Source organism: Chaetomium globosum, genomic scaffold (assembly GCF_000143365.1).
Source record: "Chaetomium globosum CBS 148.51 scaffold_2 genomic scaffold, whole genome shotgun sequence".
Lineage (NCBI taxonomy): Eukaryota > Fungi > Ascomycota > Sordariomycetes > Sordariales > Chaetomiaceae > Chaetomium > Chaetomium globosum.
Window position 1 is genome coordinate 1,171,729 of NT_165977.1, and position 26,601 is coordinate 1,198,329.

General features: G+C 55.9%; 10 protein-coding genes across 10 annotated transcripts; 5 read left to right on the top strand and 5 right to left on the bottom strand.

The window, feature by feature from the left end:
- Positions 1-1,411: 1,411 nt before the first annotated feature.
- Positions 1,412-2,393, top strand: CHGG_02497 (uncharacterized protein; the record flags this gene model as incomplete). Its single annotated transcript, XM_001229012.1, has 3 exons — positions 1,412-1,575; positions 1,652-1,725; positions 1,960-2,393. The coding sequence occupies 3 exons, from the start codon at positions 1,412-1,414 to the stop codon at positions 2,391-2,393; spliced, it is 672 nt and encodes a 223-aa protein (XP_001229013.1).
- Positions 2,394-4,410: 2,017 nt separating this feature from the next.
- On the top strand, positions 4,411-6,208 carry CHGG_02498 (uncharacterized protein; the record flags this gene model as incomplete). The annotated part of the gene is made up of 3 exons (XM_001229013.1): positions 4,411-4,540; positions 4,770-4,987; positions 5,099-6,208. 3 exons carry the CDS (start codon positions 4,411-4,413, stop codon positions 6,206-6,208), a joined length of 1,458 nt encoding a protein of 485 aa, XP_001229014.1.
- A 1,272-nt stretch (positions 6,209-7,480) lies between these two features.
- Positions 7,481-9,543, bottom strand: CHGG_02499 (uncharacterized protein; the record flags this gene model as incomplete). The annotated part of the gene is made up of 3 exons (XM_001229014.1): positions 7,481-7,726; positions 7,803-8,166; positions 8,222-9,543. 3 exons carry the CDS (start codon positions 9,541-9,543, stop codon positions 7,481-7,483), a joined length of 1,932 nt encoding a protein of 643 aa, XP_001229015.1.
- Positions 9,544-10,795: 1,252 nt separating this feature from the next.
- On the top strand, positions 10,796-12,983 carry CHGG_02500 (uncharacterized protein; the record flags this gene model as incomplete). Its single annotated transcript, XM_001229015.1, has 5 exons — positions 10,796-10,871; positions 11,167-11,253; positions 11,781-11,829; positions 11,893-12,714; positions 12,770-12,983. 5 exons carry the CDS (start codon positions 10,796-10,798, stop codon positions 12,981-12,983), a joined length of 1,248 nt encoding a protein of 415 aa, XP_001229016.1.
- Positions 12,984-13,505: 522 nt separating this feature from the next.
- CHGG_02501 (uncharacterized protein) lies at positions 13,506-15,164 on the bottom strand (the record flags this gene model as incomplete). Its single annotated transcript, XM_001229016.1, has 1 exon — positions 13,506-15,164. One exon carries the CDS (start codon positions 15,162-15,164, stop codon positions 13,506-13,508), a length of 1,659 nt encoding a protein of 552 aa, XP_001229017.1.
- Positions 15,165-15,567: 403 nt separating this feature from the next.
- CHGG_02502 (uncharacterized protein) lies at positions 15,568-18,294 on the bottom strand (the record flags this gene model as incomplete). The annotated part of the gene is made up of 1 exon (XM_001229017.1): positions 15,568-18,294. One exon carries the CDS (start codon positions 18,292-18,294, stop codon positions 15,568-15,570), a length of 2,727 nt encoding a protein of 908 aa, XP_001229018.1.
- A 704-nt stretch (positions 18,295-18,998) lies between these two features.
- CHGG_02503 (uncharacterized protein) lies at positions 18,999-20,896 on the top strand (the record flags this gene model as incomplete). The annotated part of the gene is made up of 4 exons (XM_001229018.1): positions 18,999-19,034; positions 19,096-19,416; positions 19,471-19,628; positions 19,759-20,896. 4 exons carry the CDS (start codon positions 18,999-19,001, stop codon positions 20,894-20,896), a joined length of 1,653 nt encoding a protein of 550 aa, XP_001229019.1.
- A 283-nt stretch (positions 20,897-21,179) lies between these two features.
- Positions 21,180-21,759, bottom strand: CHGG_02504 (uncharacterized protein; the record flags this gene model as incomplete). Its single annotated transcript, XM_001229019.1, has 3 exons — positions 21,180-21,355; positions 21,441-21,564; positions 21,727-21,759. 3 exons carry the CDS (start codon positions 21,757-21,759, stop codon positions 21,180-21,182), a joined length of 333 nt encoding a protein of 110 aa, XP_001229020.1.
- A 352-nt stretch (positions 21,760-22,111) lies between these two features.
- On the top strand, positions 22,112-24,022 carry CHGG_02505 (uncharacterized protein; the record flags this gene model as incomplete). The annotated part of the gene is made up of 4 exons (XM_001229020.1): positions 22,112-22,130; positions 22,538-22,875; positions 23,016-23,022; positions 23,430-24,022. The coding sequence occupies 4 exons, from the start codon at positions 22,112-22,114 to the stop codon at positions 24,020-24,022; spliced, it is 957 nt and encodes a 318-aa protein (XP_001229021.1).
- Positions 24,023-24,477: 455 nt separating this feature from the next.
- On the bottom strand, positions 24,478-26,454 carry CHGG_02506 (uncharacterized protein; the record flags this gene model as incomplete). The annotated part of the gene is made up of 3 exons (XM_001229021.1): positions 24,478-25,370; positions 25,428-26,173; positions 26,408-26,454. The coding sequence occupies 3 exons, from the start codon at positions 26,452-26,454 to the stop codon at positions 24,478-24,480; spliced, it is 1,686 nt and encodes a 561-aa protein (XP_001229022.1).
- Positions 26,455-26,601: the final 147 nt, after the last annotated feature.

The window sequence follows — 26,601 nt, forward strand, 5'->3', positions numbered from 1 at the left end:
TTGGAGACAAACTGCTCACTCATCGCCGTTCACTTCACTGTCTCCTTTCTTGTAACGAGGAGAAAGTCCCGTTGCCGACATGGTTTTCCGTAATCCCCGTAGAAGTTGATTATGTGTTGCCCTGCAGGTCACATTTGCGCAAGTTGATAAGCTGAGCCGAGTGCTGGCCGATCGCCGGAAGCTGTAGGTTAGGTTGTGAGCTGTTTGAGATTATTGCCTCCCCAGGTTCTCTTGACCCCGAATCACCGCGGGCCTGTCGCGCGAGTTAAGGGGGCTTCACGGGCTTTAGCCACGTTTGTGCCTGCCCGCTGCCATCCCTGATATCTCTAGGGCCGCTAAAATTGCTCGGCTGGGCAATGAACGAGCCACGCTCACCGAATGCCTCAGATTTTCGGGCCAGGGTCGGTGCCGTGAGGATACCGAACGAACCGAACGGGAACTGGGTCATGACGGAACGCTCAAGAATACGTCAAGAACGCATTCTCTCCGTAAGCCACTCCATAAGCCATTGGCTATGGCTCGGCACCGGCGATGCAAAAGACATTGTTTTTTCCAGGCATGGTCCAAACCTATGTCGAGAAAAGAGTTAGCAGAGATTCAATCACCCCCTCCTCGTGTTTGTATTGTCTCGAAACCACAAAGCTCAACCCGCAAGCACTCCTTCTTCAGAAACGAGCGTCGGATGGGTCTTACAAGCCAATTATCGGGAGTCTGACACCGTTACACACCGGACGGTTTCCGGCTGGATGTAAAAGCACCAGTGGAATAAACTGGAGAGGGGTGGTCTCGAATGCCGCTTTTCGTGCGGCTTAATGCAGGAGACCGGTGGAAGAGCAATCGAACTTAAACCATACAAGTGGCGATTCTAGAAACTTGAATGTTAAGATTTAATATCGGGGCAATTTCTTCGCAGGCTACAGGTCCTGGCAAGCAGGAATTGACGTCTACTCCTTCCCCTTTTTGATTGAATTGATGTTGTTTAAAACTGCGGTGGTGAACCTGGCAACCGTTGTTTCCACTTACCCAAAGCAGATAAGACTTGGCTAGGCAGCTGCCGACAGCTGCATCCAAGCTGCTGGGGACCTGCCGGCACTTGAGACGGACTCCGCAATTTTGGAGCTTCCCGTCGATCCCGCCGCGTTGTTGGTGTCCTGGTTTGGTCCACAGGGTCGTTTTGGACTTTGATCTCGAAACCTGAAATTTTGCATCGCGCAACCACCGCGGCCGCCCTTTGCTTGTCGCATCGCCGTAGCTTACCTACGACAACCCTCTCGGAATGACCTGTAGATGAGAATACGTTCCTCTCCCGTGTCAATTGCTCTTTCCCGAGACCACTCTCGTCACCAGTCCCCTTCCTCGTGACACTAGACCGCCAACGAACGACTTCTATCTGCACGGTCCCACAGGCAACATGAGCTGGTTGACGACGCTGTCGGGGTACCTTACCCCGGCATTCCTAATACTGTCGCCAGTTCTCTCGTACAGCGACCAAGCCTACTCGATGCATCGGACGAGGTCCAGCGCCGGCTTCTCTCTGGACATCCCCCTTATCATGCTTGTCGCATCGTTGCTCAGGTTAGTGCTAGCCGAGCCCGGCCTACCAACACCCCCTTCTAGCATTGGCTAACTGACACTCGCGCTTCCATTTCAGGAATATTCTACTACCCCGGTGCGAAATACGACAGTGCGCTTCTCGTCCAGTCTTGCGTCATGGTTGCCATGCAGGTGATACTGCTGAAGATCGGCCTGGATCACCGGCCGGCACCGTATTCAAAGGGGGGTGACGCTGCGGTCCCGTTCGCTCGGGTAAACGAGTCTCAGAGGCCATTCAACTTTTGGCAGTGGAGGTCACCGAAGCCGTGGGTTACCCGCACGCAATCCAATATCGGAGATGAAAAGGTGCTGACGCTGCGAGTAGATATTGGCAGTGCCTTCTGGGTCTGTTTGTTGGCCTTGTAGTTCTCGAACTGCTGCTGGCACCCGTTCCCTGGGTGTACCAATCGTATTCGTCTATGATTGGGGTCATTGGTCTCTCCGTTGAGGCAACGCTACCTATTCCGCAAATCTTGGCGAATATACGATCTCGGTCCTGCAAGGGATTCCGAGTCTCAGTGCTGGCCAGCTGGCTGATTGGTGACAGCATGAAGATGTTCTGGTTCTTCACTTCCTCAACGTCGATCCCCCCGGCGTTCAAGATTTGCGGCATGTTCCAGGCTGCATGCGACTCGTTCCTAGGCGTGCAATATATGATGTACGGTGACGGCGGGCCAACTGCGAAGGAGCCTCTGAGCGCCAACTGGCAACATGAGCTGCAGCCGAACGGTTTTACCACGGCAAGTGGCCATAGCAACGTGCCAGGCCGGAGGACATCAACGACAGAGAAGACGATATGAAGTATGATGATAAACCAAAAATGCGCTTGGATAGATTTAGAAGACTTAATAAAGACCCGGGACTATAAATGGGACTTGTCATGATAGACTTGCAATGTATTGACTATTTATTGGTAGACGAAGCGTCTGCGAGGAATCTCCTGAACTTACAGGGGTCAGTGACAAGGTCGGATTGTTTGTTGACGAAGCCTGGGGTTCCATTGGACTTTGCCAAGATGGTGAAAGGACGTTAGCAAGCTACTTCTGAGCACGATAATCTACCTACAAACCAATACATTGATTGGGAAATACCAAACATTCAATGTCTCTAAGATATCCCTATATCATCAGAGCACCTTGCAGTGTAGTCTTTTACCGGTTGCCGGCAATATGGCACCAATGACCGGGGCCTGCCAAAGCCATTGGTTGTCCATAACAAACTACAACTAACACACTAAACTGTCTTCAGCGTAGGATGGAGACAGTCAATGCATACTTTCAGCCTTGCAAGTTGCATTTTCTTCCCCATTCACCCCTTGATAACAAGGCTGCGTGCAACAGTTGCTCAATGACAAGAACAACAACAATCACGACCACAAATACACCCATCCCTTCATATCGTTGGTGGCCAATTGCAACACCATACATGGCCTGCTCTACATAGTTACCCCGGCTGTCCTATCTCGCCCGTTTGCGCCCGGTGGGCGGGTCAGGTTGGGGGGAGAGCTGGGAAGCCAGTCTGCTTGGAGATATTAAGGTCGTTTCCTTGTTAGCTGTAAGTTCATCTTATGCCAAGTACATTCATCTATACTTGCGTGCACGTGTGTACCTAACTTCAGGTTATTTGGACCAAATTTGAGTTCAAGTTGAAGTTCTTGTTAACCCCTTTTCATCCTCCCCCTTCATGCCCCAAACCCAGCATGAGCCAGTGTGATTCTGTTCCCTTCTCCCATTGAGGCGATTATCAAAGCTTACAATTCCTTTTCATGATTTATTTTGTTCAATCCTGTTTGAGTACTCTAAGCAGGATCACTCTTTACTTTGCCTACCTTGTTCCCCAGGCAACCTCCCTCTTGGACTCTCCTGCTCACAACCCCTTTTGTTGATTACCCCTGAATGACACTAGATAATCGTTCTCTGGATTTTACCTCTCAACACCAAGTCACGATCTGTTTGTCTCATCGTGCTCATGCTGTCAGCTAACCAGACCCCCAATAGAATTTTCCCACAACCTCTTTCACATCCTCACGACACCCCGGTCGATTTACAGGCCGGCCTGTGCTCCCATCAACAGGCTCGCCGTCGTCAAATCAGCTCGTCAGTCCTAAGACCCGCGCGCGGGTCCTTCCAGATAGCCCACGTTTATTTATTCCTTCCCTCGCTTTCAAATTGCAATCCTTTCCTCTTCCTCTCTCTCTTTCTCTTTTCCACAACTCTCTCAGCTCGACCGATCGATCTTCTGCCTTTCTTCCACCACAAACATCGCATTTCGGCCAGCTTAGCAGCTCCTATCTCCCTCTCGCGACCATTAAAGGTATGTAAACCATTGTTCTTTATGCTGTGGTTTGTTTTTTAAACGGCGGCGCCCACGAGTTTGGCGGCGATGATCGAGTCCGTCGAGTCGGTCGCCCCGACTTGACCGCAAAATCGATCGAGGTGGGCGCCGTTTCTCTCTCACACCGACTACTAGTCCTTCTTTGTCATGTTCAAGTTGAGCTCGGATTTAAGGCGCTCCTGCGAGGGACTTGATAGTTGCCTCATCTGAATTCTGCTTGAGAAATCCTTCTCCTCCTTTCTCGAGGGCTGCGAGCGATACTTCAGCCAACTCGGCTTGCCTCCATCTTTATTCTCTCCCACTTTCACTTTTCAGCAGTTGACCGCAAACCCTCTCGAAGGGATTCTTTGCCACCCGTTATTCCAACCTTGGCCCGCGAAGCATTCGCAAGTTTGACTTTGATTGCTGACCTCACGCCTAGAGTCTCTTCTCCCAACGTCTTTCCCTGCCTCCCGCGTTTAAAAACGCCAAAAGAAAACGACAATGGCGCCCAAAGGAACTCCGGGCAAGGAGAAGAAGGAGAGGACGGCTCAGTTCAAGTCGTACGAGGCGCAGGCGCGCCTGCTTTCCGCGTTGGTTGCCTCGTTGGGCAACCATCGCTTCAACTACAACGGTATGCAAACCATATTCTCTCATTACTAGCGCCCCTTCGTCCTCTCTCGCTGCTCCCGGCCACTGGTCGGACTCACTTGATCAATTTAAATGCTTAGACCACGGCGGGCTGGCGGGAGCGACGAGAGAGACCGCGACGAGGGCACCCGTCTCTTGCCCATTCGACTTGTTCGTGGAACCTTGTACCTCCGGAATTTGGAACTGACCATGGCACTGTCCGAACTCCCCAGACATCGCCAAGTTCCATGGCGGAGGGGTTACCGTCTCCTCCATGGAGCACAAGTTCCGGGCCGCCAGGGCCCAGGCCAAGGTTACCACCGCCTTGGTGAAGGAGGGGTTGGATCCTGGGGACTACGATATCCTAGTCCTGAAGCAGGAGTCCGGTAAGACCAGTTGCCTCTCCCAGCCAGCCGCCGTCGCCATTGTCGCCGTTGCCGCCGTTGCCGCCGTAACCGTCTTTGCCGCCACCACAACAACCACGACGAGTTGCTGGATCTGTGTTGGAAGCGAGCCTTGAGTCGAGGAACAGATGCTGACTTGAGTATAGACATCCCAAAAGTACTTCGGGGAGAGCACCGCAGACGGGCTGGCTTTCCAGTTCCGCAACATCAAGAAGGGCGGCGATGTTCTCAAGGCGGCTGCCCAGAAGGGCGAGGACCCCGTCGGCGCATTTAGTGCCCATCTGAAGGGTGGTGGGCGTGCCACCGGTAGTGTGCCGGCCACGCCGAGCACGACGAAACGGTCTCGGTCTACCAAGGCCACCGAGCCCGGCTCGGGCACCACCCCCACCAGCAAGCGGCGCAAGGCCGTCAAGATCGAGCCCGAGGCCGGGTTTGACGACGAGGAGGATTCGCCCGACTACTCGGAGCTTGACACCACCCCCACCAAGATCAAGCCCAAATCCCAAGGCAACGCCGGCCAGTTGGTTCCTCGCTCCGCCTGGGCCAAGCCCGCCGAGAAGCCGAAGCGCCCCCGCCTCATCGCCATTGCCCCGGCCCCACCTCGTCCTGCCGTGACCCAACCTACGGGTCCTTCGTACACTTTGGCGCCCATCCCGGGCCTCAGTTCGTCGTCCAACCTGCCCAACGGGTACACTGACCCTGCCACCGGCTTCGGTTACAACGTCGCCCCTCCCCCTGCCAGAACCAGCGCCTCTCCGTCTGTTGCCAACGCCCCGGCCATGGGTATGACCAGCTCCCGCCGTGGCTCCGCTTATTCCAGCGGCAGCTACACAGCCGACAGCAGCCCGGCCACTCCGAACCTATCCTACTTGGACACGACTCCTGCTCAGACCATGCAGATGGGCAACATGACAATGAACAACGCCAGTATGGACATTAGCGCTGCCACCAACACGCCGTCCTTCAACACCAACATGTTCAACTCCATGCCTTCCCCCACCCCTTCTATCCAGGACATGACCATCCCTCAGACAACCGCCTCCACCGACAACTTGGGTGGTACGACAACCTCGTTTGAGTACGAGGACAACCTCACCCCCGCGTTCACCACCTATCCTGCTTCTAATCTGTACGCACCCATGAGAACCAACAACCAGATGTGCACGGGCTTTGACCAAGACGAGGCCAAGCTTACCGCCGATATCGATTTTGGTGGATTCGAGGACCAGGGCGACGAGGAAGACGCGTGGGACGCAGGTGATGTTTAAATCAGCCCAGCGACTCGGTCAGCCATGGAGGCCGCCCACAAAGGATGCGGCAATGGCCTGACCTCGAGATGGGTACTCGCTTATCTATCCACCTCTCCTTGTTCCACATCGACATCAAGACTTTAACCCTCTGTGTCACCACAACACACTTATCACACCCAACCACAAGCGGCTCATCTACAAAAAGAAACCGGCATTATCAACATTGATCCCACCCGCCTCTCTGCTAAAGCAGCAGAAGCGGCAATTTCCAGGCGCGGCACTGCAGCAAACAGTGCTCGCAGCCCTTTTTTTTTTTTTTTTTTCCTACGTTTGTTCTACCTGATTTTTTTTTCAAAACCCTCTCCTCCCCTCAAGTTCCCAAGCTTCATTCATTCGTCATATCAAACCAAAAACGGTTGATCGATCAGTCAATTCATCGGTCGGCCGGCGGGGTGGGCATTCATTGCTCAGTAGCACTTAAGAAAGAATGAAAAGAAAGGCCAGGGCTTGATCGGACAGCCAGCCGCCGGCTCGTCTCCCCGCATCTCGGATGCATGGAGGGAGTAGATAGCAACCACCACCGAACAATCGGGCCGGGTTTAAAAGAGGACCGGGTTTAGTCACTTAGGCTGACGGGACTTACCTGGCAGGGTGGCTCGCTCGGTGGCTTAACTTCGAATTTGGTTAGGGGTCTCCATGCTTAGATCTCGGTTATCGGATCGGCAGGGAGGCTCAAGGGAAGGGGATGATGGATGGATTAGGCATGGGTTTTTTTCGCCTTTGTTTTTTGAAGTTTTCATTACGAATCTGCTCGATGAGGAGTTCCAAGGTTCCATGTACTCTAATACGTCGCCGGTCGCGGATCTGGACCGAGCAAACCCAATCATATATCTAAACTTGTCGTGTTCTTATCTGCGCAAAGGTTGGCTGAGGCGACAGCGAGCACTCTCATGATTAACCCGAGATCGCGATCTGGGCCTGTTGAAAGCTTCGTGATAGTGGTGGTCAAACCTCCTCTCAGGCTAGATCACATCAGGGCTCGGCCATCTAGCTCCATAGTTGTCCTTCCTTGCCAGATTCGGGATGGGTAAAATTCCCGGCATGTTCCTCCATCACCACAACCTCCTACGTACAACCCGTCCATTCCACACAGTCGCCTGCCCCTAGATACGACCTCAGTACCGCTTTTCGCACACAACCCTAATGCTCGCTGCCATGATCTCCCACGCATCTGAGTCGTGCTACCCGCCCCTATATTCACCTACACGCCCCTCAACCAAGCAGCAAATCTCACAGCGCATCAGTCTCCAGGAAATCATGATGAATGATATTTACGAGCCAGGTATCCGCGAGCACGCGCTCCAAGAACCGCTCGCTCTCCGACCCCTTCTCGTAGATCTTGACCCACTCCCCCCAGATGCCAAAGGCCTCTTCGCTCCACGCTCGGAAGCTGACCTCCTCGATGATGGTCGGGGGGACGATCTCCTTGCCGGGGAACACGCCCCAGGAGACGGCGTTAGTGCTGGCCTCGCGCTCCTCGGCCCCGGCGGCGGGCGGCAGCGCCGTGTCGGAGCTGACAAAGTCGCCCTTGCCGTTGGCCGCGTAGAAGCACACGACGTCCTTCCATCTCGGGCCGGTTGAGCCGCTTCTCGAGCGCCGCCCAGTCGGCCAACGGCAAAAAGAACTCGACAAAGGCCTTCTGAAAGACGAAGCCGTTCTGCGGGCCCCAGCCGAAGGTGGGGTCGCTCGAGCGCAGGCCGTTGACTGCGGGCTGCGACGCCAGCGTCCACCAGCCCTTGGAGTTGAGCGCGACCAGCTGGTCGCGGATCTTGTCCGTCTCGGCGCTGAAGCTCTCCTCGCTCCAGGGGATGGTCTGCAGCTCGCCGCGCAGGTGGCGGATGAAGATGGCGCTGATGTCCGGCGGCGAGACGGGCGCGCCCCAGAGCTGCCGCGCCTGTGCCACCGTGACGTGCAGGCTGACGCCGTAGCCGTCAATCTGTCCGTACGCCGGCGACCGCGCGTCACCCCCACCTCCCGTTGGGGAAGTCGTCCCACGTCGCCTCCCGGCCGAGCACGCCCTCGCCCTCGGAGATGGCGAGCGTGTTGGCGCGGGAATTGATGGGCTCTGCCGGCACGCTGGCCTCGAGAGCGGTTGCTTCCCAATCAGGGTAGGAGGTGGACCGGCCCTGCACGATGACTCGGTCGCGGGGGTCGGAGCCGACTGAGGGTTTCCGCCGCATGGGGTCGTGCGAGGACGGGTCGGGGGTAGATCCGTTGATGCGTAGGAGGCGGATATCCGGGAGCGGGCCCTGGTCGATGACGGCGCTTTCCTCTTCGGGGGTGATGGGGGAGATCAGCCCGGTTCGTTCGACGATGAATGACACGGCTTTTTCTAGGTTCAGCGTGTAGAAGTGGAAGCCTCTCGGCTCGTCGGTCCTGCTCTTGACCTCCTTGATCTGCTCGACGATCTCGCTGAGAATATCTACGCCTACCTCCTTCACCTTCTCATCGTCGCCCTTGACCGCGTCTAACCGAGCCATGAGAGAGTCGGGGATGTTGGCGTGGCTGAGCTTTGTTGTCCGCTTGATCATTTGGTAGCTCTGAATCGGCATGAGACCAGGAAGGATGGTGATATTCTTGAAGGCCCCACTAGGATGCTCCCTCAATGTCTTTTCGAAGTGGTTGTACGCCTCGACATCGAAGAATAGCTGGGTCATGATGAAGTCGGCGCCCGCCTGTGTCTTTTCAACTAGATATGGCAGGTCATGCTCCAAACTCTGTCCCAGCGGGTGGCTCTCATCGGCGTGGCCCTCCGGGTATGCCGCAACGCCGATGCAGAAGTAGTCACCATGTGTCTTGCGAATGTAGCGGACAAGGTCGACAGCCCAAGAAAATTCCTCCTCTTCCTCGGGTTCGGGTTCATTGGCGTCGCGGTACTCGGCCCTTCGTGGGGGGTCTCCCCTTAGGGCAAGGATGTTGCGGATGCCGAGCGCCTTTGCATCGTCAAGAGCCTTGTCGATCAAGCGACGGCTCATGTTGGTGCAGGTGAGGTGCAGGCATGTTGTGAGGCCCAGCTCCCGCTGGCAAATCTCAGCCAGCTCGAGCGACTTGGTTGCTGTCGACCCTCCTGCTCCCCATGTAACATTGACAAATAACGGCCGCAGAGCCCTGGCCATGCGGTCGAGACGGCTGCGAAGGTTGGAGAAGCCCATGGCGGTCTTGGGCGGGAAGAATTCGAGCGAGAAGTAGTCCTGCCCGGCGGGCAAGGCCGCGATCTTGTCTGTGATTTTATCCATGGCGTGGCTTTTAGCGGCCTCTGGAGGCAATTCCAGACTGGGAACGAGGTCGCCCATGGGCTCTGGTTTTTGATGGTATAGGTTCGAGGTGCTTGCCGACTTGACGAAATCGGAAATGGAACTTGTCAGTGACACAAGGATCCGGTAGCGGGGTAGAGGGGCACTCGGAGGACGTCAGGCAAAACAGTCGGGTACTGACAGATAGTTGGGATGAATGAGGCTTGATTTTCTGCAACAACAACAATTGGGGCGGGAGATGGGCCCTTTTCTATTTTTTTCGATGTTGGATGAGTTTAAACGATTGCTAAGGTCAACCGGTTCAGATGCTTACCTGGCTCGCCTGGAAATTCTCTTTATCGGGCAGTTACACGCTGTGCGGTCACCGGCAGAAGTCAACCCCACCTTTTACGTAGCGTTGGAGAGCGTGTGCGCGGGCAGTAGTGGGGTAACGCACTGTATTTTACGCGGGGCGGAAATAGCGGGGCCGGCAGCTGTGTTTTGCGACGGGACTTGCGGTCGAAACAGCCACGCCAGGTTTCCTCGGGCCGCCTCAAGATCTCGGGCTGCCACGGTTGAGATACAGCCCGAAACCAACAAGCGGCAGTCTGATTGGTGAGACTGGATCATGTGGTAGTGTACCCGGAGATGCCTGTACCGCATCGACTGTGATTTACAGCTGCAAGGGAAAGCTGCGACCCAGGCGAACAGCCAAAACCCCCACTCCTCGGCGTGGCAGGAAGAGAACGTGCTCGGGAGGTTGCAATCTTGAAGCTATGCGATATCGAAACCGGGATGCCGACGACCTCACAATGCGTGGGGTAGCTCGGTATAACCTTCTGCATTCACCTTGTCCGTCATACCGCTGCCGTCTCCCCGCTGCGGTGTCGATGTGTGCAACCGAGAAACCAGATCTGACTAGAAGACTCGACGAGCCGAGATATCTCACGCCACGCAGCTCGTCATGGACCAATAAATACCTATACAACGGGCGGGGCCTTGACTCGACCGTAGATTTCGCCTCTCACAAGGTGGGCAGCGCTCGCTTGTGTCTGTGCCCCTTGGACAATTAGCTCTGAGCTGGGCAATCTTGGAGAGCAGGTGAATTGGCTGGAAGGAAAGCTCAGGTAAAGCCAGGTATCGTCACGCTCAACTCACGACTGCGGATTCCCGTCCCATCAAGGTCGAGGAAGGCCTGTCGTTGCTGAGTTGGTTTACCGGAAAGTTTGCAGGTCATCAGGGCTGTCGGAAAAGCAAAACGCACAAGACAACGACTTACAAATCGAAGAGCCCGGGAGAGCTGAAATAAAACATGGCTGATCAAGAACTAATCATCGACGGCGGTCATACCAATGGCTCAGCACGCGTCTCGCCGAGTGTAGCTACATGTACGTGGCAGAAAAATGGATGTCCAGATCTTGCTTCAGGTCATCACCGCATCATGGACGCCGCGCAAATGGGGCACTCGTGATGATGGTTTTAAGCAAGGGCATTGATAGAGTCAATCTCGACACATGTTCGATATTGCCAGCAGCGTGGTGCGATTTGGTGGCAGACTGGCAATGTTTTTGATGAACTGTGGTCTTTGTTTGTGGAAAAGAAGAAAAGAAGAAGCGAAACCGACCCCTTCCGAGAAATCTCCTCTTGAAAAGGATTGCCAAGCCGACTGTGGTTTTGCGACAGCATTCACCGCCCACAACGTTGGGCCCCTCCTTGGCTTCCATGGCGAGCTTCACAGTGGCCTGTTCCACAGCACGGACCATGCATTGGGTGGGTTCGAAACCAGTCATGTTTTTTTTGGCTGCAGCACTGTGGTGGAGTCGGCGACCCCTTCCGCCACTCTGCCTCTGGCTTTCAAGTTTTGTTCTTTTCATGATTGAGAATCCAGTTCGAAAAAGATCCCGTCCTGCCAATCGAGCACACATACAGTTTTAGACACGCCCAGAAAGACCAAATCGTCCACAATACCCTCGAGATTAAATCTCGTACTCATAGCCTCATTGCCAGCCAAATCGACATCAACAAGAATCCCGACTAATACGACATCTGACGACTCTGAAATTCACAGCCCTCCTGACATCACCTTCTGCCCGGCTCGAAAATCGCCAGCCGTTTTGACACAGCTTCCACCCCCCACCACAACAGCCCTACAATAATACCCCGGACAACCGCCGCCCACCCCTCATCTCTACCGATCGGGACACATTAGTGATTGCGACGTCGTCTTCCGTCCTTGGTGTTTCCGGTGCTCTGCCCGACGGCTTCGCTTTCCCTGCTGAGCTTGCTTCCCCGTCGAGTTACGGTTTCCGACGTCTTCATGGATAATCTATGGAGTCGCCGTGCCAAGTGAGTCAGGTTCCGCCATCCCATCGTCGTGCGCCGTCCTAACTCTAGTACCCCTTGCGGTAGCTCGAGCAAGCTCTCTCTCTCAACAGGTTCCGGCCAAGAAAGCCCGTCGGGACGCAACCCCTCCGTCAAGCGATTTGGCGGTGATAGCACGTCGCACGGAAAACACTCGCTCAGCTCGGTAACAACACCAGGCGGCAGTCTGGCGTCTCCGATCGGGGCAGCGTCGAGCGCCTTTGCCCTCGGCTCGGGCGCATTTGCCTCGTTCGGCTCGGCCAAGACTCCCAAGTCGCCGGGGAACCCGTTCGAGGCAACCTTGGGCGCCGCCGCAAAGACTCCGACCGCTGAGAAATCGGCAAAGGACGGGGTTTTAGGCGGCAGGGCAATTAGCAAGCCGGCCTCGCTCGCCTCGTTGGGGGAAGTGGGGAAGGCGGCGGCCCGGCCGGCAGGGCCGTTAACCCACCCGCTGCGTAACAACTGGGTGTTTTGGTTCCGCCCGCCCATCTCCAAGGCGAACGGGTTTATCGAGTACGAAAAGACGTTGCACCCCATCGCCACGGTCGACTCGATCGAGCAGTTCTTCGGCGTCTACCGGCACCTGAAACGGCCTTCAACGCTGCCGTTGGTCTCGGACTACCACCTGTTCAAGAAAGGCATTCGGCCAATATGGGAGGACGAGGAGAATAAGAACGGAGGGAAGTGGGTGGTGCGTCTGAGAAAAGGCGTTGCCGACCGATATTGGGAGGACCTGTTGTTTGCCATTATTGGCGATCAGTTCGGCGAGGCCAGTGAGGAGGTGTGCGGGGTGGTGCTCAGCGTCCGGAATGGCGAGGACATCCTCAGCATCTGGGCTCGTGCTAACGGACAGCGGGTCCTCAAGGTTCGGTACGTTTGTCCTCTCCCACCCCCACCGAGCCCTCACCCCACTAACATATCCCAGTGAGACAATGCGGCGAATCTTGTCCTTCCCCCCGGACACCAAGCTCGAATGGAAGAGCCACGACTCGAGCCTCCAGCAGCGCACAGCCATCGAGGAGTCACGGCGAGAAAAAGCCAATCACCACGGCGACAAGCGGTCGTCGAACAAGCAGCATCAGCACCAGCAACATTCACAGCAACAGGCCGAGGAGCACAAGAACTCCATCAATTCATAAGCGGAAAGCGAAAGAAAAAAAAAAAAGAATCAAGCATTGTCAGGGCATGGCGATGAAAGCAGGCATTGTCTTGTTTCCACGATTGTACATTACCGAATCAGCAAGCTTTGCCATATCTGAAATCCTGAAGCGTCCGATCTGGGGTTCGGTTCGATCTGGGTCTCGAGGGCCTTATGTGTCCTTGATTTGTTCTTGTTTCTCCTTGGACATTGGTCACGGTACGGCATGGTCTTAATGAAAAACCACACTGGGAGGAAGGAGCGTTGAATGGGATTTCGGGGTGAACGGCTGGGCAGGCATGGGTGAATGAACTCACGGTGAATGGGAAAGGGGTCGGGTTCCGATGGGGTGTGTATGTAGTACTTTATTGTAACCACCTACAACTTTGTCTTTTGCCCTATCATGGGGTCCCCGGATATTATGCTTGGTAGAACTTGGAGGTCGGGTCCGTTTCCCGGTCTCATCCAACAACCACAACATGGAGAAAACTTCATGCTCCTATTGGTATCTCTTCTTCACCCATCAATCCCTCCCCTTCCCCTTCCCAATCACAATACTCTGCTGCCGAGGCGGCGGCCCCCTGCGTCGCTCCCAAATCTGCAGGTAGCTCTCGCCCAGATACAGCAACTCGCTGCGGATCTTGTCCACAAACAGATCCTGGGCCACGACCCACTCGTCGGTGGCCTTGTCGCGCAGCTGGACCTTCCAGGTCTTGCGCTCCTCGCCGACGGCGCTGTCGGCGACGTCCTCCTTGGCGCGCACAGCCTCGTGCACCACGTTGGCCACCAGGTCGTACCACACGGGCTCGCCCGGCGGGCAGTGGGCCGGGTCGGGCTCGACGTAGGGCGACACGTCCAGGTTGCGCGGGTCGAAGGTGACGATGGTCGGGTTGCGCTCCGACACGAACTTGTTCTGGCTGAAGCGCTTGATGTGCAGTATGAGGAAGGGCGGCAGCGGGTGCATCAGCCGGTACCGCTTGCGCTGCGCGTTCAGCTCCTGGCCGGTTACGCCGTTGTACTTGGCCAGGATGGTGGCCAGTGGCACCTGCGGGATGATGTTGCGCTCCTGCTCGTCCTGGAAGAGGGGTGCGGGCGGGAGGTCGAGGGTCAGAAGGAGGAAACGCGCGATGTCGGTCTTGGCGTCCGACGCTTCCTCGAACCGGAGTCGGTCGTTGAGCCCGTCGCCGCGCGCTGTGATGGATTGGGACTCGACTTTGAGCTTGCCTTGAAAGATGCGCTGGATCGGGGAGGAGCCGGGTTTGGTTTTGCTGCCGCCGAGGCCGAGGTGGAGATGGTTGAGGAACCAGGAGAGGAATTCGACGGGGTCGGATTGCGCTGTCAGGGTGAAGCGCTTGTTGGAGCGGAGGGAGATTTCTTGGAGGAGCTCGTGGGGCGAGACGTGAGATTTGAAGGCGCGCGGGTTCCAGATCTTGCGGAACAGGATGGATGTGCGCTTGACGAGTTCGGGGGCGGAGGTGAAATCCTCAAGGAGGAAGTAGTTGCGCAATGGCGCCACGTGGGAGAGCGCTTGCACCACGACGTTTAGGTAATCGTTCTCCTTGATGTTGTTCATACCCACGAAGCCGGGGGCGTACTCCTTGCCCCCTAGCGTCCAGGATGTGTGCGGCTTGCGATCGAGCTCCGTCACCTCTTGTCGCGTGTACCGCGGGTCTGACACGTACTTTATGTCGTCGAGGGACTTGCTCGTAACCTCATAACCCTCCGGCAGTACGTAAACCTTCTGGGTGCTCATGTTGATGAAGACATGGTGATCTTCCTCGAGCGCGTGGAAGTAGGCGTGCGATTTCGGCCCCCGGCCCTGGAAGTATTTCCCACACACCAAACATGCATATACGTTGATGTTGGATAGTGTGATCGAGCACAGTTTTTCGAAGTCAAAATCGAGTACGTTGCGGTCGATGGTGTCGAGGTAGAGATCGTCATACCCTGCTGTCGGTGCGGATTGCCTAATCGGCGCCTTCTCTTCGACTTCGTCCTCGTCGGAAAACTCGTCGGTCTCGCCCTCTTCGCCCCCTATCGTCCCATTCTGCTCGTCTCCATTTTCGACTACGCTGGCCGGGGTTAGGCTCTTGTTGTAGTCGTCGAATCTCGACTTTTTGGATGCGGGCGACTCGATTCCCGAGAGGTCGTCTAGAGCCTCTGATGCCTGGCGTTTCGACATGCCTAGTAGTTGTTGCAGGGAAAGCGACCTTGAATGTGGGCGGATGGAGCCGGTTCCGGATATCGGGGGGTGCTGCCGTTGCTACGTCGGGTGTTGTTGATGTCTGGGAAATTTCGAGGAGCGACGCCATGGGCAGCCCAGCTTCACGCCTCCAATTGATGCCCCACCTGAGCTCAGTACCAAAGCTTGACACAGAAGCAGCCTCAAACGAAAAATAACAGTTTATGACCATGTCTATCTAAAGTAAGGATATCAAAAATGGCCTAGGCCAGCCAAATAAATTGGAACAACGCTTCTTTTTCTAAGTATGATTCTCAACATGGCTTCTCTCATGGAAATATTAACATGAGCCTCATGGCTTCACACAACCCTAACCCTTCCACATTGACACAGCCGTGACAGCTTACGCCCCAACCATAACCGCATCCCCATCCTCTACACCCTCTAGTGACGGCGGAGCCAAGCTGTCCATTTCCTGAAGGGTGTACTCGACCAAGTAACTCTCATCCACCAGCTCTTCCATCCGCTTATAATGCCGCTCGGTATATACCTTCAGCGCATTCAGCACCTCGCTGAGGCTCTTCTGGCCCCTGGCCCCCTTGACCGATAGGCTGGAGAACTTGCCGGCCGGGTAGCTCTTGACCAGAACCCAGAGGATCCTCTGGGCAACAGGAGCAGTGCGTGCGTTGGTGTTCCAGTCACGCAGCCGGAGCAGCAGCAGGAAGATCTGCTCGTCCGAGAGCCTGGCTAGAACGTCGTCGACGGCCTTGACGCCGGTCAAGCTGCCCTCCTCCGGGGTGGTGCTTGTGACGACGTTGGTGAAGAGGCTAAGCAAGCGGCCCGGATGGTTTAACTGCAGCGCCAGGACAATGGCGTCGCGGTAGGCACCCACATGAATGTAGTTTTCGAGTTCTTGCTCCTGCTCAACGAGCTTGAGGGCCGCTGAGGTTGCTGCGGCTTGTGTTTCGGAAGTTGTGTCTTTCCAGAATGTGACTTTGGAGTCGCTGCCGCCCGAGACGAGGGTGTTCGTCTTGGGGTGGACCGCAAGGGTCCAGAGTCTGTCCTCGTGGTTGTCCAGCGTGCACTCTGTTTCACCGAGGTGGGCGTCCCAGACCTTGACCAGACTGTCAGCGCCTGCGCTGGCAAACTGGATCCTCTTCTTGGCAGCGGCCTCGTCGGTGGGGATGTGCAGCCACACAACCTTAAGAACATTGTGGGAGTGGCCCTCAAAGGTCCTCAGGCAGGTGTAGTCTGTGAGGTTCCACAGTTTGATCGTCTTGTCACCGCTTCCGGTCAAAATAACGCCTTTCCCTGAGACCGACCCTTGCTCGCCTTGGATGGCCGGTGTATGAAGAGGGGCGAATCTGACTGTCCAGACACCTCGCTTGTGACCCTTGAGGATACCTTGTACCTCCAATCTCTCGGAATCCCAGATCTTGACAGTCTTATCCTGCGAAGCAGAGGCGAATAACCGCCCCGTTGGGCTAACATCCAGCGCGTTGATATCCTTATCGTGAGCTAACCGCTTCAGACTTGCAGACACGTTTGCTTTTTGTGACTGGCGCGGAATATCTCTCTTTTGGACGAATCTATCTTGCGAGCCGGAAATCATAAATGCTGGTGGGTGGTCGAGCGGGTTCTTGAAGGCTTCCGAGTTTTCTGGAGGAACCACCTTGGGGAGAGCAACAGCCCCGACAGACTCGAGGTGGCCGGTGAACACCGCGTAGCAGGTGTATGAGTTGTTTTCTCGGTCGATACGCCAGAGCCGTGTTGTATTGTCTTTTGCACCACTGGCAACCCAGTGGCCCGACCAGTCCACGTCCAAAGACATGACGATGTCCTCGTGGCCTTTTAGTAACGCAACGTCGTGTCCAAAGTATGCACCACCCTCTTGCCCGTCGATTTGGGTCTCGGTATCGGCAACGGAAACGAGCCTGATATCCTCTGAATTGGTGGCGAGGGCCATCAAGGACTGGTCGGGCAGAACGTATGCGAAATCCAAAATCTCGTCGTGCGTGCCAGAAATGCGTCTAAACGGCTCCATGAGCACAGCCCCGCTGGAAGCAACGTCGGCCTGCGAAGGTACTCGATACATGGCAAGAGTGGAATCGGACTGTGCGCAAAGGACCAGAGACTTGTGAGGGAGGGAGATGGCGGATAGAATCGACTCGGGCTCTGATTTGGCCTCTTGTTCTGTGGTAATTTCGTGGTGTGTTGTCGTATCCCAGATCCTGAGCAGCCCGCTAGACCCGGCTGAGTACATCCACCTGCCCTCGTTCAAGAAGCCCACCGATTCGACCAGCTCGTGGCGCAACATCGGGGTTCCGTGCCAGCCGCCTTCCCTCCACAACCACAGAGTCATCGTCTTGTCTCTGCTGCCGCTTAGGAGCGCGTGCTGTTCGGGCGAGTATTGAATGCTCTGAACATTCGACTCGTGCGCTTCTTTCCTCCGTTTCGCATCGGCGTAGACAGGGACTGTCGTGCGCTTGTGGAGGTCGAAAATACGAATCCTGCCATCCTGGCAACCCCACGCCAGCCGGAACCTGGATGCCACATCCGCTTCCTGACCTTGCCCGTCCTGCCCTTTCCGCGACCCCTTTTTCGACTTCCGCTCGGACGTAGTCTCGGCGGTTGCTGCGATCTCGAAGAAGTGCAGAGCCGACACCAGGACGCTTTGGCCGCTGACCGTGTGGGTCACATAGCCGCCGACGATATCCCAGATTTTGATCGCCCCATCTGCCGCGCCGGTGGCCAAAAGCGTGCTGGTTTTGTCGACAGCGAGGACTACAACGGGTGTCGCGTGGGGCTTCGAGGTTCGCACGAGGGTGGCCTCCACTGAGTCGAATTCGGAAGACACCTTGAGGGAGTAGATGCGCATAGTCAAAGACCGGGAGCAGACTACGAGGTGGGAAGCCGAGGGAGTAATCGCCAATGTCGAAATCGGCTCGCCGTCTCCTTCAATCTCGGCCAGGCGCTTCCCCGTGTTCAACTCGGTCAAAACGGCGACTTCGCCCAGCGTCGAGGCGAGGATCCGTGCGCCATTCTCAAGCGCAACAGATCCTCCGGTAAAAATTGGCTGGATAACATTGTCGACCTCGAAGGTCGTCTTAGGCGCTTGTCGTGTAGCCATGGCTTGCGGTGGGTGATGTGCCGAGCGACCGAGATGCACTTTCGCGATTCCAATTTTTCCCTGAACTTTTTGGTTTGCGGCGCCGATAAGGAGGGGGAAACAAGGTTATCTTAGCGCAATTGGATCTGTGGAACCCGTGCTCTCTGCATCCCGACAGCCGCATGCCCACCACATCAAGCACCATCACAGGGCAATCTCTGGCCAAAAAAAGCCGAACTTCACGTGTAGGTGCCGCCGAAACATTGGACTCAAGGAACGAAAAGAAAGCCATTCAAAAGCCCGGAATCTACTTTTTGCTTCTTGTTGACTCGGGTACTTTTTATTTAAATATATTCTGCTCAGCCTTTGCAACCTCTTTCTGTTTTCTTGATTCTCTTTGCTTCTTTCTCTTCCATTCCTTGATTGCTTGCTCCTTTTCGAGTTGGGCGTTTTTTGGTCAGACGCCCTGCGCACGCAGGGTGCCTTACAGCAGGCCCAGGCTCTGCCGCCTGTTGGCAGCTAACAGTACAGGACAATTACACAACTCATTCATCAAGGACAGTACAATTACAAAACTCATCCATCAAAGCCTGATACATTCACCCACGTCGCTCTGAATACCAAGCTGTGCTGTGCGACCTGAGGGATATCGGATTCATCATTTAAAACTCAACCCAACTATCGAATGACTCTCGCACCTTCATAAGCAGAGACGAAATGCAATCATGGGCAGGCTGGGGCCCATCACATCGCTAGGACTCGTAAGACTTGGTTGATCCAGAGTAAAATTTTACTTTGTTTAGAATCTAACAAACTTCCCAGGGGCGGTCCCCATATGACGAAGTGGTCCCAGGCGAAGGTCCAGAGGATTCGCGTTCTCCCCAGCAGCTGTATGATGAGCGAGGCCGCCCTATCAACCCAGAGACTAAGCGTATCAACCGGGATGTCATTCGCTCTCATAATGAAGTGATGATGGTTATTGGTGTTGCCGAACCAGAGAATAGCGCCGCCGATGCACAGCTCGAGGCAGCCCGCAGGCATCACCGATATGAAGACCGCATCGGCAGGAGGCTGCTTTTGGCTGGCGGTGTGCTGGAGTCGGCGGCCATTTGGGGCGTGAATGGTATGAGGCAGCGCATCTTGGTACGTTGACTGCTCACCCCTGCTATCCTACCTAAAAACTAACACGGTACCTAGCTCTATAAACCATACTCGCAAACAACCTTTTATGGCATGTTCCAACTCGCATGGAGCCAACAGTCTGTGGGCTCCTACTTCTTCGGCGGCTTGCCATCGTTTCTGGCGAGCACTCTCCTAGAGCAGCTACCGGCCCCTGAGCTGAAGAAAACCACATTGTATGTTGTCCGCCTTTTGTCAGCCGACACCTCACTAACCGAGAAGATTTCGATATGCTACGACATACATCCGTCTACATTTAGCCATTTACGCCTTCTTGCAGCGGACAGGAATCATTCCCTACAACAGCTGGGTCCCCAACTGGCGGTTCTTCATCCCGGGAACTAGCATATCACCTATCCCCATTCCACCGACTCCCATCTCATATCGCCCCCGAACCCTTCTCGGGTGGCTTGGCACCTTCGCACTTGGTGTAGCGCCGTTCGCTGGTTTCTACCTCTATACCAAGTTCCACACTGTCATAACCAAAACGTTGCGGTACAAGATCCACCAGCTACTTCCACGGCCACACAACGCGCACAAGCGGCGGCACTTTGGGTCCAACTTACCCACGGGCGCCGAGTTTGCCTCTGTCGAACACAGAACTGATGAATCACCCGCTTCCCCCACAGCACCAACACCAACAACAACACCCAACCCCTCCGCCACCCCCGCTCACCGGCGACAAAGCACCGTATCCCTCCGCGGCGACAATAGCGCCGACCAACCCACCTTCGGCGGTTCCACCCAAGGCACGCAGGACGACTTCGCCTCAGACGACGAAGACAACGAGATAATCAGCGCCACGCTCATCAGCTTCGACGTCGAGGCCACCGACCCCACCACCCCTCTGGACCCCACCTCCACCCACTCCGCCGCCGCGCACAACGGCGGCGATGACGCCACCCCAGGCGCCTGGTCCGCCGAGCTGCGGCCCAACCCCAACCTCGGCGACGCCAACCGCGGCGGCGGCGGCGGCGACTACGGCTTCCCAGGCGGCGGTGACGGCGGTGACGGTGGCGACGGCGAGGGCGCCAACGGCAGCAGCGCGGCCCAGGACAACCGCGTGTACCGCGAGAACGTGCTCACGCGGCTGCCCGCCATCCTGGCCACCGACGTGCTGGCCATCACGCCCGCGCGGCTGCTGATGACGCCGCTGGCGTCGCTGGTGTGGGTGGGCCTGGCGCGGCCGTATATGCGGCGGATGGGGATGCCGATGGAGGGGGTTGTGGAGGGCGCCGGGTGGTGGTGGGGGCTGAGGGGGGCGAGGGGCATGGTTAATATGTTGGGCTTGGAGCTGTTGTTGGCTGTGATGCAGTGTGAGGCGTGGGCGGTCATCATGCTGGCGGCGGAGCGGTTTAGGTTTACGGCGGAGGAGTGGAATGAGAAGGAGGGGTTGTTGGGGGAGGGTGAGGGTGAGGAGGACCGGGAGCTGGAGATGAACTAGGAGATTCAGATTCAAGACGGCGGGGCGTGGAGGTGGGTTGGGACGCTCCGTGATCGTGCTGTTTGTTGGATGTGATATTTGGCTGATGCGTGTGCTGGGGAGGACTGCTCGGATTCATTATATACTGCTATTTCAGGCCAAAGGTTGTTGCGTGGTGTTGGGACTGCCATGTGGAATTTATTGCATAATTGTAGGTCGTCATTCACCATCACGGCATTAGATATAGCGCAGTGAAGTAGAGATATCATAGCACATCACAACCACCCCGCGGCCAGTAAACCCCTCAGCTCCTCGCCTTGCCCTTCCCCTTTGCCTTAGCCGCCTTCTCCTTGTCAACAACATCTTTGATAACCGAGTACAGGTCCTGGTTACGCCGGGCCAACAGGAGCACATCGTCGGTCGTGACGGTGGTGCGGCCTGCATGTTGGCTGAAACTTTCCAGATCTGTGGCTACGTTCTCTACAACACGGTGTATGGTATTAGACCCCACTGCTGCAGCGCTGGAGTAGGGTATGTGCATGGTGGTGGGGGCTTGCTTGCTTACCTATCTGGTGCCAGATCATGTCGGTCAGGGCGCCGATGAACTGCGGGGTGGCGTTGCGGTTGCGCTGGAGGGATTCTTGGTCGACAATCTTCCCGATGGAGAACCAGAGGGCGGCTTTGAGGCGCTGGATGGCGTGGTGTGTGATGTTAGCGTGGATGGACTTTGGGTGAAGGGGATGAGGGATGGTTATTCAGTTGGATTTGATTGCCAAGTTGAATGGGGAAATGGTAAATTTCGACATGGCTAGGAAAGAGAGACAAAATGGGGGTGTCTTATGTGGGCTTACCTCTTGCACCTCTTCATCTTGAAGGTCGGCCATGACGGTTCTTGTGGGTCTTGGCACTCGGTGATGAATGATTGCTGGTGGTTAGCGGGAGACGCGTCAAGACGCGTCTCAACTATGCAGTTAAGCGATGTTCATTGATGGCCGGCCTATTCTACTTTGGGGCTAGCGCCTATTTACGGAAGACATGCCGAGACCCCTGTCACTTTAAGCTTCATTCTCAAATCTGGGAAAGGAGCATTGGTAACCGGCAGTGGCAGGTAGTTAAAGCGTTGGACTGACAAATGCGTTACCTACCACCTCAGCAGTCAAGCTCTGTAATCAATCTTCCAAAAATCAAAAAGCAAATAAATATAAAAGGAGCGAGCACGAAGGACGAATGCCGAAGATGCCGGCGGCAGCTCATAGTGGGGTCTTGGCTTGGCATAAATAGCCAACGACGTAACGAAGTCGAGCGGCAATTGAAGATTTTCGCGCAAATGCAATCTTCCCATCTGCAACTCTCTCAGCCTCGCTTTCCATTACAGCGTGCCCAAAAACTGTGATCTTTGGATATTTGTACACTTGATTCGCCAAAAAGCGCTTTCACTGCCTTTTCCGTGGTCAAAATTCGCAGCAACAAACAATTGCCTCGTTACCGTTCGAGAATCACCCGCCATCCAATATGGACAACATCGCCGGCCTCGCCTCGACGATAGGCAACCGCTTTGCGACCAACCTGAAGGGGTCATTTAGCAACATGACCCCGGAACAGATTATTCGGCTCGTCATCATTGCCGGAGCTTGTGAGTTATATCGTCAAGGGGCGCGATAGGGGTGAGACTAACTGGCGGGAACAGACATGCTCCCCTGAGACCGTACCTTGTCAAGCTCGGGATGAAGGCTCAGATGAAGTCCCACGAGGAAGAAGAAGCGCGAGCGGAGGCGGAACACCAAGCTAAGATTTCGGCCAACGAGCTGCGTGGGAGGGTCAACATCCCCGATGACACGGACGACGAGGACGAGGCCACGGCCGAGGCGTCTGGGCCCGACTGGGGCAAGAAGGCGAGGAGGAGGCAACGCGATATGATTAAGAAACTTTTGAAGGCCGAGGAACAACGGCTGCAGGAGAACCAGGAGGAATTGGAGGATAAAGATATCGAAGAGTTCTTGGTGAAGGAATGAACAACGGCTGATGTCTATGGACTTTATATAGAGTAACTAATAGGCTTGGATACAAGCTGTTTTCATGGAAATTAACCTGCAACGACACTAGCCACTAATACACCAAACTATCTAATTACATCACGCAGGTGGTGAGTAAGGATTGACACTTATTATCGATCCGGGTAGGTGTTGAATCGCTTATACGAATATGTGACTAAACGGTCTATATGCACCGCTTGGCAGTTATGCCCCACCATATCCCACCCGCCTGCCTGCCTGCCTGCTCTTTGACATTTTCATTGTTCAAAGAACAGACAACGAGCAGCCTGCGACATATATTCGCACCACTCTTGAGCCTCAATTTAGCTTCAATTCTCGTCCTACAACCTAACTGTCTCGGACTGTCACCAACAAGCAATCAGCGTCCCGACGACCCGCAACAGACAGCCTACACCAGCTCTCGTTCTCATACCTAGCAGCCGCAAGCGCTTTCAGTCATCATGTCGGCAAATTCCCACGAGACAAACGTCCGGTGTTCATGTGAAGGTACGACAATACAGCGCATGGTTCCGGGCTCTCAAACCTTTTCCCATTATGCGACCTCAGATTCCCCGGCAAGCTAACTCCTCCCCAGCCGCTAAGAACTTTGTCGACTGGTACTACCGCCAGATCAACGATACCAAGTCAATCTCCCCAGGTTACGTCAACGGCCACGCAGCCTATGACAGGGCGGGCCACCCGCCCCGCCGACATCTGCATCAATGGCCTGGTAGTCGCGACGCCACAGGAATGGGAGGCGCTACTCAAGCAACAAGAATACGCCCCCAAGCAGCCCGACCCGAACAAACGGCGCGTGCGGTACGACGTCGAGGGCTACAACGTGCACGTCATCAACGCAGACTACCGCTTCGGCGCATCGCAGAAGATGCTCGACTTACACTCTCCAACCGACGGTGTGCGCATGATGATGGCCTTGACCGTTTCCGGCACGGTGTACTTTGGGACGAGCAAGAACGCAGGGGACGACTACTGGGAGAAGCAGACGTTTCACGACAGGTTCATTCTGGTACCGAACTGGGATGTGCTCGAGAAGGCCGGGCCCAAATACGGAAGGAGATATCTGATCATGTCTCACAACTACCGGGCAAACTAGGAGGATTGGCCGGGAAATCGGACGGATGCCCCAAGTCCGACGAAGCCATTTTGTCTAGCCACGTGGCTTGGCCTCGGCTGGGAATTTGGACGATGGGGAGGTGGCGATGGCGTGGTTCAAGGAAAGCATAGCGGCGGTTATCTGGGTCTTCATCTCGGGAGGGTTGTGGAAGAGGCGTTTGGTATACTATCACCGGCCAAGGTTGGCTTCATTTGATTTTGGCGGTTACAAGAAAATTGCATGTTACGATAATACTCGACATTAATTATAATTCAGAGTAAACTAGACGCTTTCCAGCCATGATAAACGAGTGATTGCCTCCGTTGCTCCTCACCCCACCGCTTGCTATATAACCTAGAGTACTCATCCATTTTCCGCGCATACCCTACATAACACCAAGCAGAAAAAGACCCCAGAACAAACCTAGGGATATCAAATGGAAGCCCGTTGTCCCCTCACCCCTGTGCCGGCACCTCCAAGCACTTCCGGCGCCACTCCCAATACCCAACCCGGATGCGATCCCACTTCTGCCCCAACCTTGACAAGCTCAATTCCGCCTTCTCTTTGTCCCCCTTCTCAGCGTAAATCTCGGCCAGCAGGTCCAGCGCGTGCGTGCTCTGGACGTCCTCGGCCTCCTCACCCTCTCCGAGCCCCTTAACGAACCCGCTCGCAAACTCCTCGACCGTCGCCAGCTTCCGCCCGCCCTTGACCAGCACGCCGCGCAGGTAGTTCCACCCGCTCTGGTTCTGCGGCGCCAGCCGGATCTTCTCCTGCGCGTACTCGACCTCCCGGTCGATGACAGCGGCGGGCACGCCGGGGTCGGCCTCGGTGGCGGCGCTGCCGGGGGTGGCGTAGTCCGGGTTGGAGAAGACGAGGAAGAAGCGGTGCGACCAGGCCGAGTTGTTGCGCACGTCGTCGTCGATCATGGCCTCCATCGCCGCCAGCTCCTCGCCGTCGTTGAACAGGTTGAACTTGCCGACCAGGTACGAGCGGTATGACCAGACGTGGTAGTTCTTGGTGTCCTCGGCGAGGATCTGTTGGAGGAAGTTGCGCTCTTTGGCGGCGAAGGAGGCAATGGCGTCTGGGTCGCCCGCAATGATGGGGTGGTAGTTTTCCACGAGGAGGTGGCGGTGGTGCCAGATCTGATAATTCTTGAGGTTTTCGAGGGCTACGCCGTTCAGCCACTCCATCTCGTCGGGGATGGGGAGCTTTAGGGCGAACACGTTGGCCGCACGGAACAGCCAGACGGTATAATGTGCCGGGTTCATGGAAATGATATGCTCGGTCAGACGCAGGCAGCGCGGCGAGTGTTCCTTAGCCTGCATCACCGCACGGAGATAGGCCATGGCTGGGCATGTCAGTCACCGCAACCCCCTTCCCCCAACCCACCAGAAAGAGAACTCACCTTCAGCATAATCAGCGGAGTACGAAATCGCCGCCAGCGCGCCCTCAGGCTCCTCCAACACCACCGGCTCAACATCATCCCACTCCGGATCCATTGCCAACTTCCCCTCCTTACCCACACCACCGCCATACAACTCCTTCTTCAGCGCAGCCATCTCCTTGCGCCGTCTAGTCTCCTCAAAAACCTCCTGCTCCGTCACAACAACCGGTTCCCCAGTAAGAACCTCAAGCTCTCCCTTCCTTTCACGTTCTCTCCTCGTCCGAAAACAGCGACTCTCCACCTCCAAACACCCCAACACCACTTTGCGCTCCCACTTCGCCTCGTACTCCCTCACACCCGCTCCAACACCTTTATCCCCCTTCTTCACCCTCGCAACCCTCAACGCAACCCCACCCTCGTTCACAACCTTCCACACCTCCTTCAACGTCTTGACCCCCCCACCACACGCGAGCTTCGCGACCGCACCCGAAGACGCCGCAGCAGTCGAGGACGACGCGAGCGCCCGGACGGGCGGCGATGCGGGACGCGATGCGCGCGGCCAGCCAGGCGGTTTGTTCCGGGTGGGAGAGCGTGGAGAGCGAGCCGCCTCCTTTCTGGCGGAGGCGGGCTTCGTGGGGCCGGGCGGCGGCGTAGCGCGCTTCGGAGCGAGCGAGGACGGTTTCGGGCGGGGTTGTTGGGGGGGTGGCGTTTTTGTTGTTGTTGGTGGTGGTGGTGGTGGTGGTGGTGGTGGGTGGTGGCGGTGGTGGCTTCTTGGTTGTTGCGGGTGTGGTGGTACTGTTGTTGTTGGTAGTGGTGGTAGTGATGGTAGTGGTGGTGTGTGTGGGTTTGGATGCTGTGAGGAGGGGGAGGGGTGGATGGTTAGCTCGGGATTGCGGGATGGGATGGGTAGCTCAGCTCAGCTGTTGCTGCGGCGGAGGGTAAAAGTAGGCGAGGGAAGGCCCGATGAGCAAAGGTAGGCGAGATGGATGGGGTCCGCTCACTTTCGGACGCTTTGGTCCTGTTCGCTCCTTTGCCTTTGGCCGGGCATGGTGGGCTGCTTCTTTGAGGCCCGAAGATGGCGGGGTGGATTTTAAAAGAGTGCAGCCAAGAATTGACGGTTGGTTGATCGTCAATGGAGCTGCCCGAGGCAGCTCGCGCAGGAAGCTTCAGTAAGCGGGGCAGACAGGGATGAACA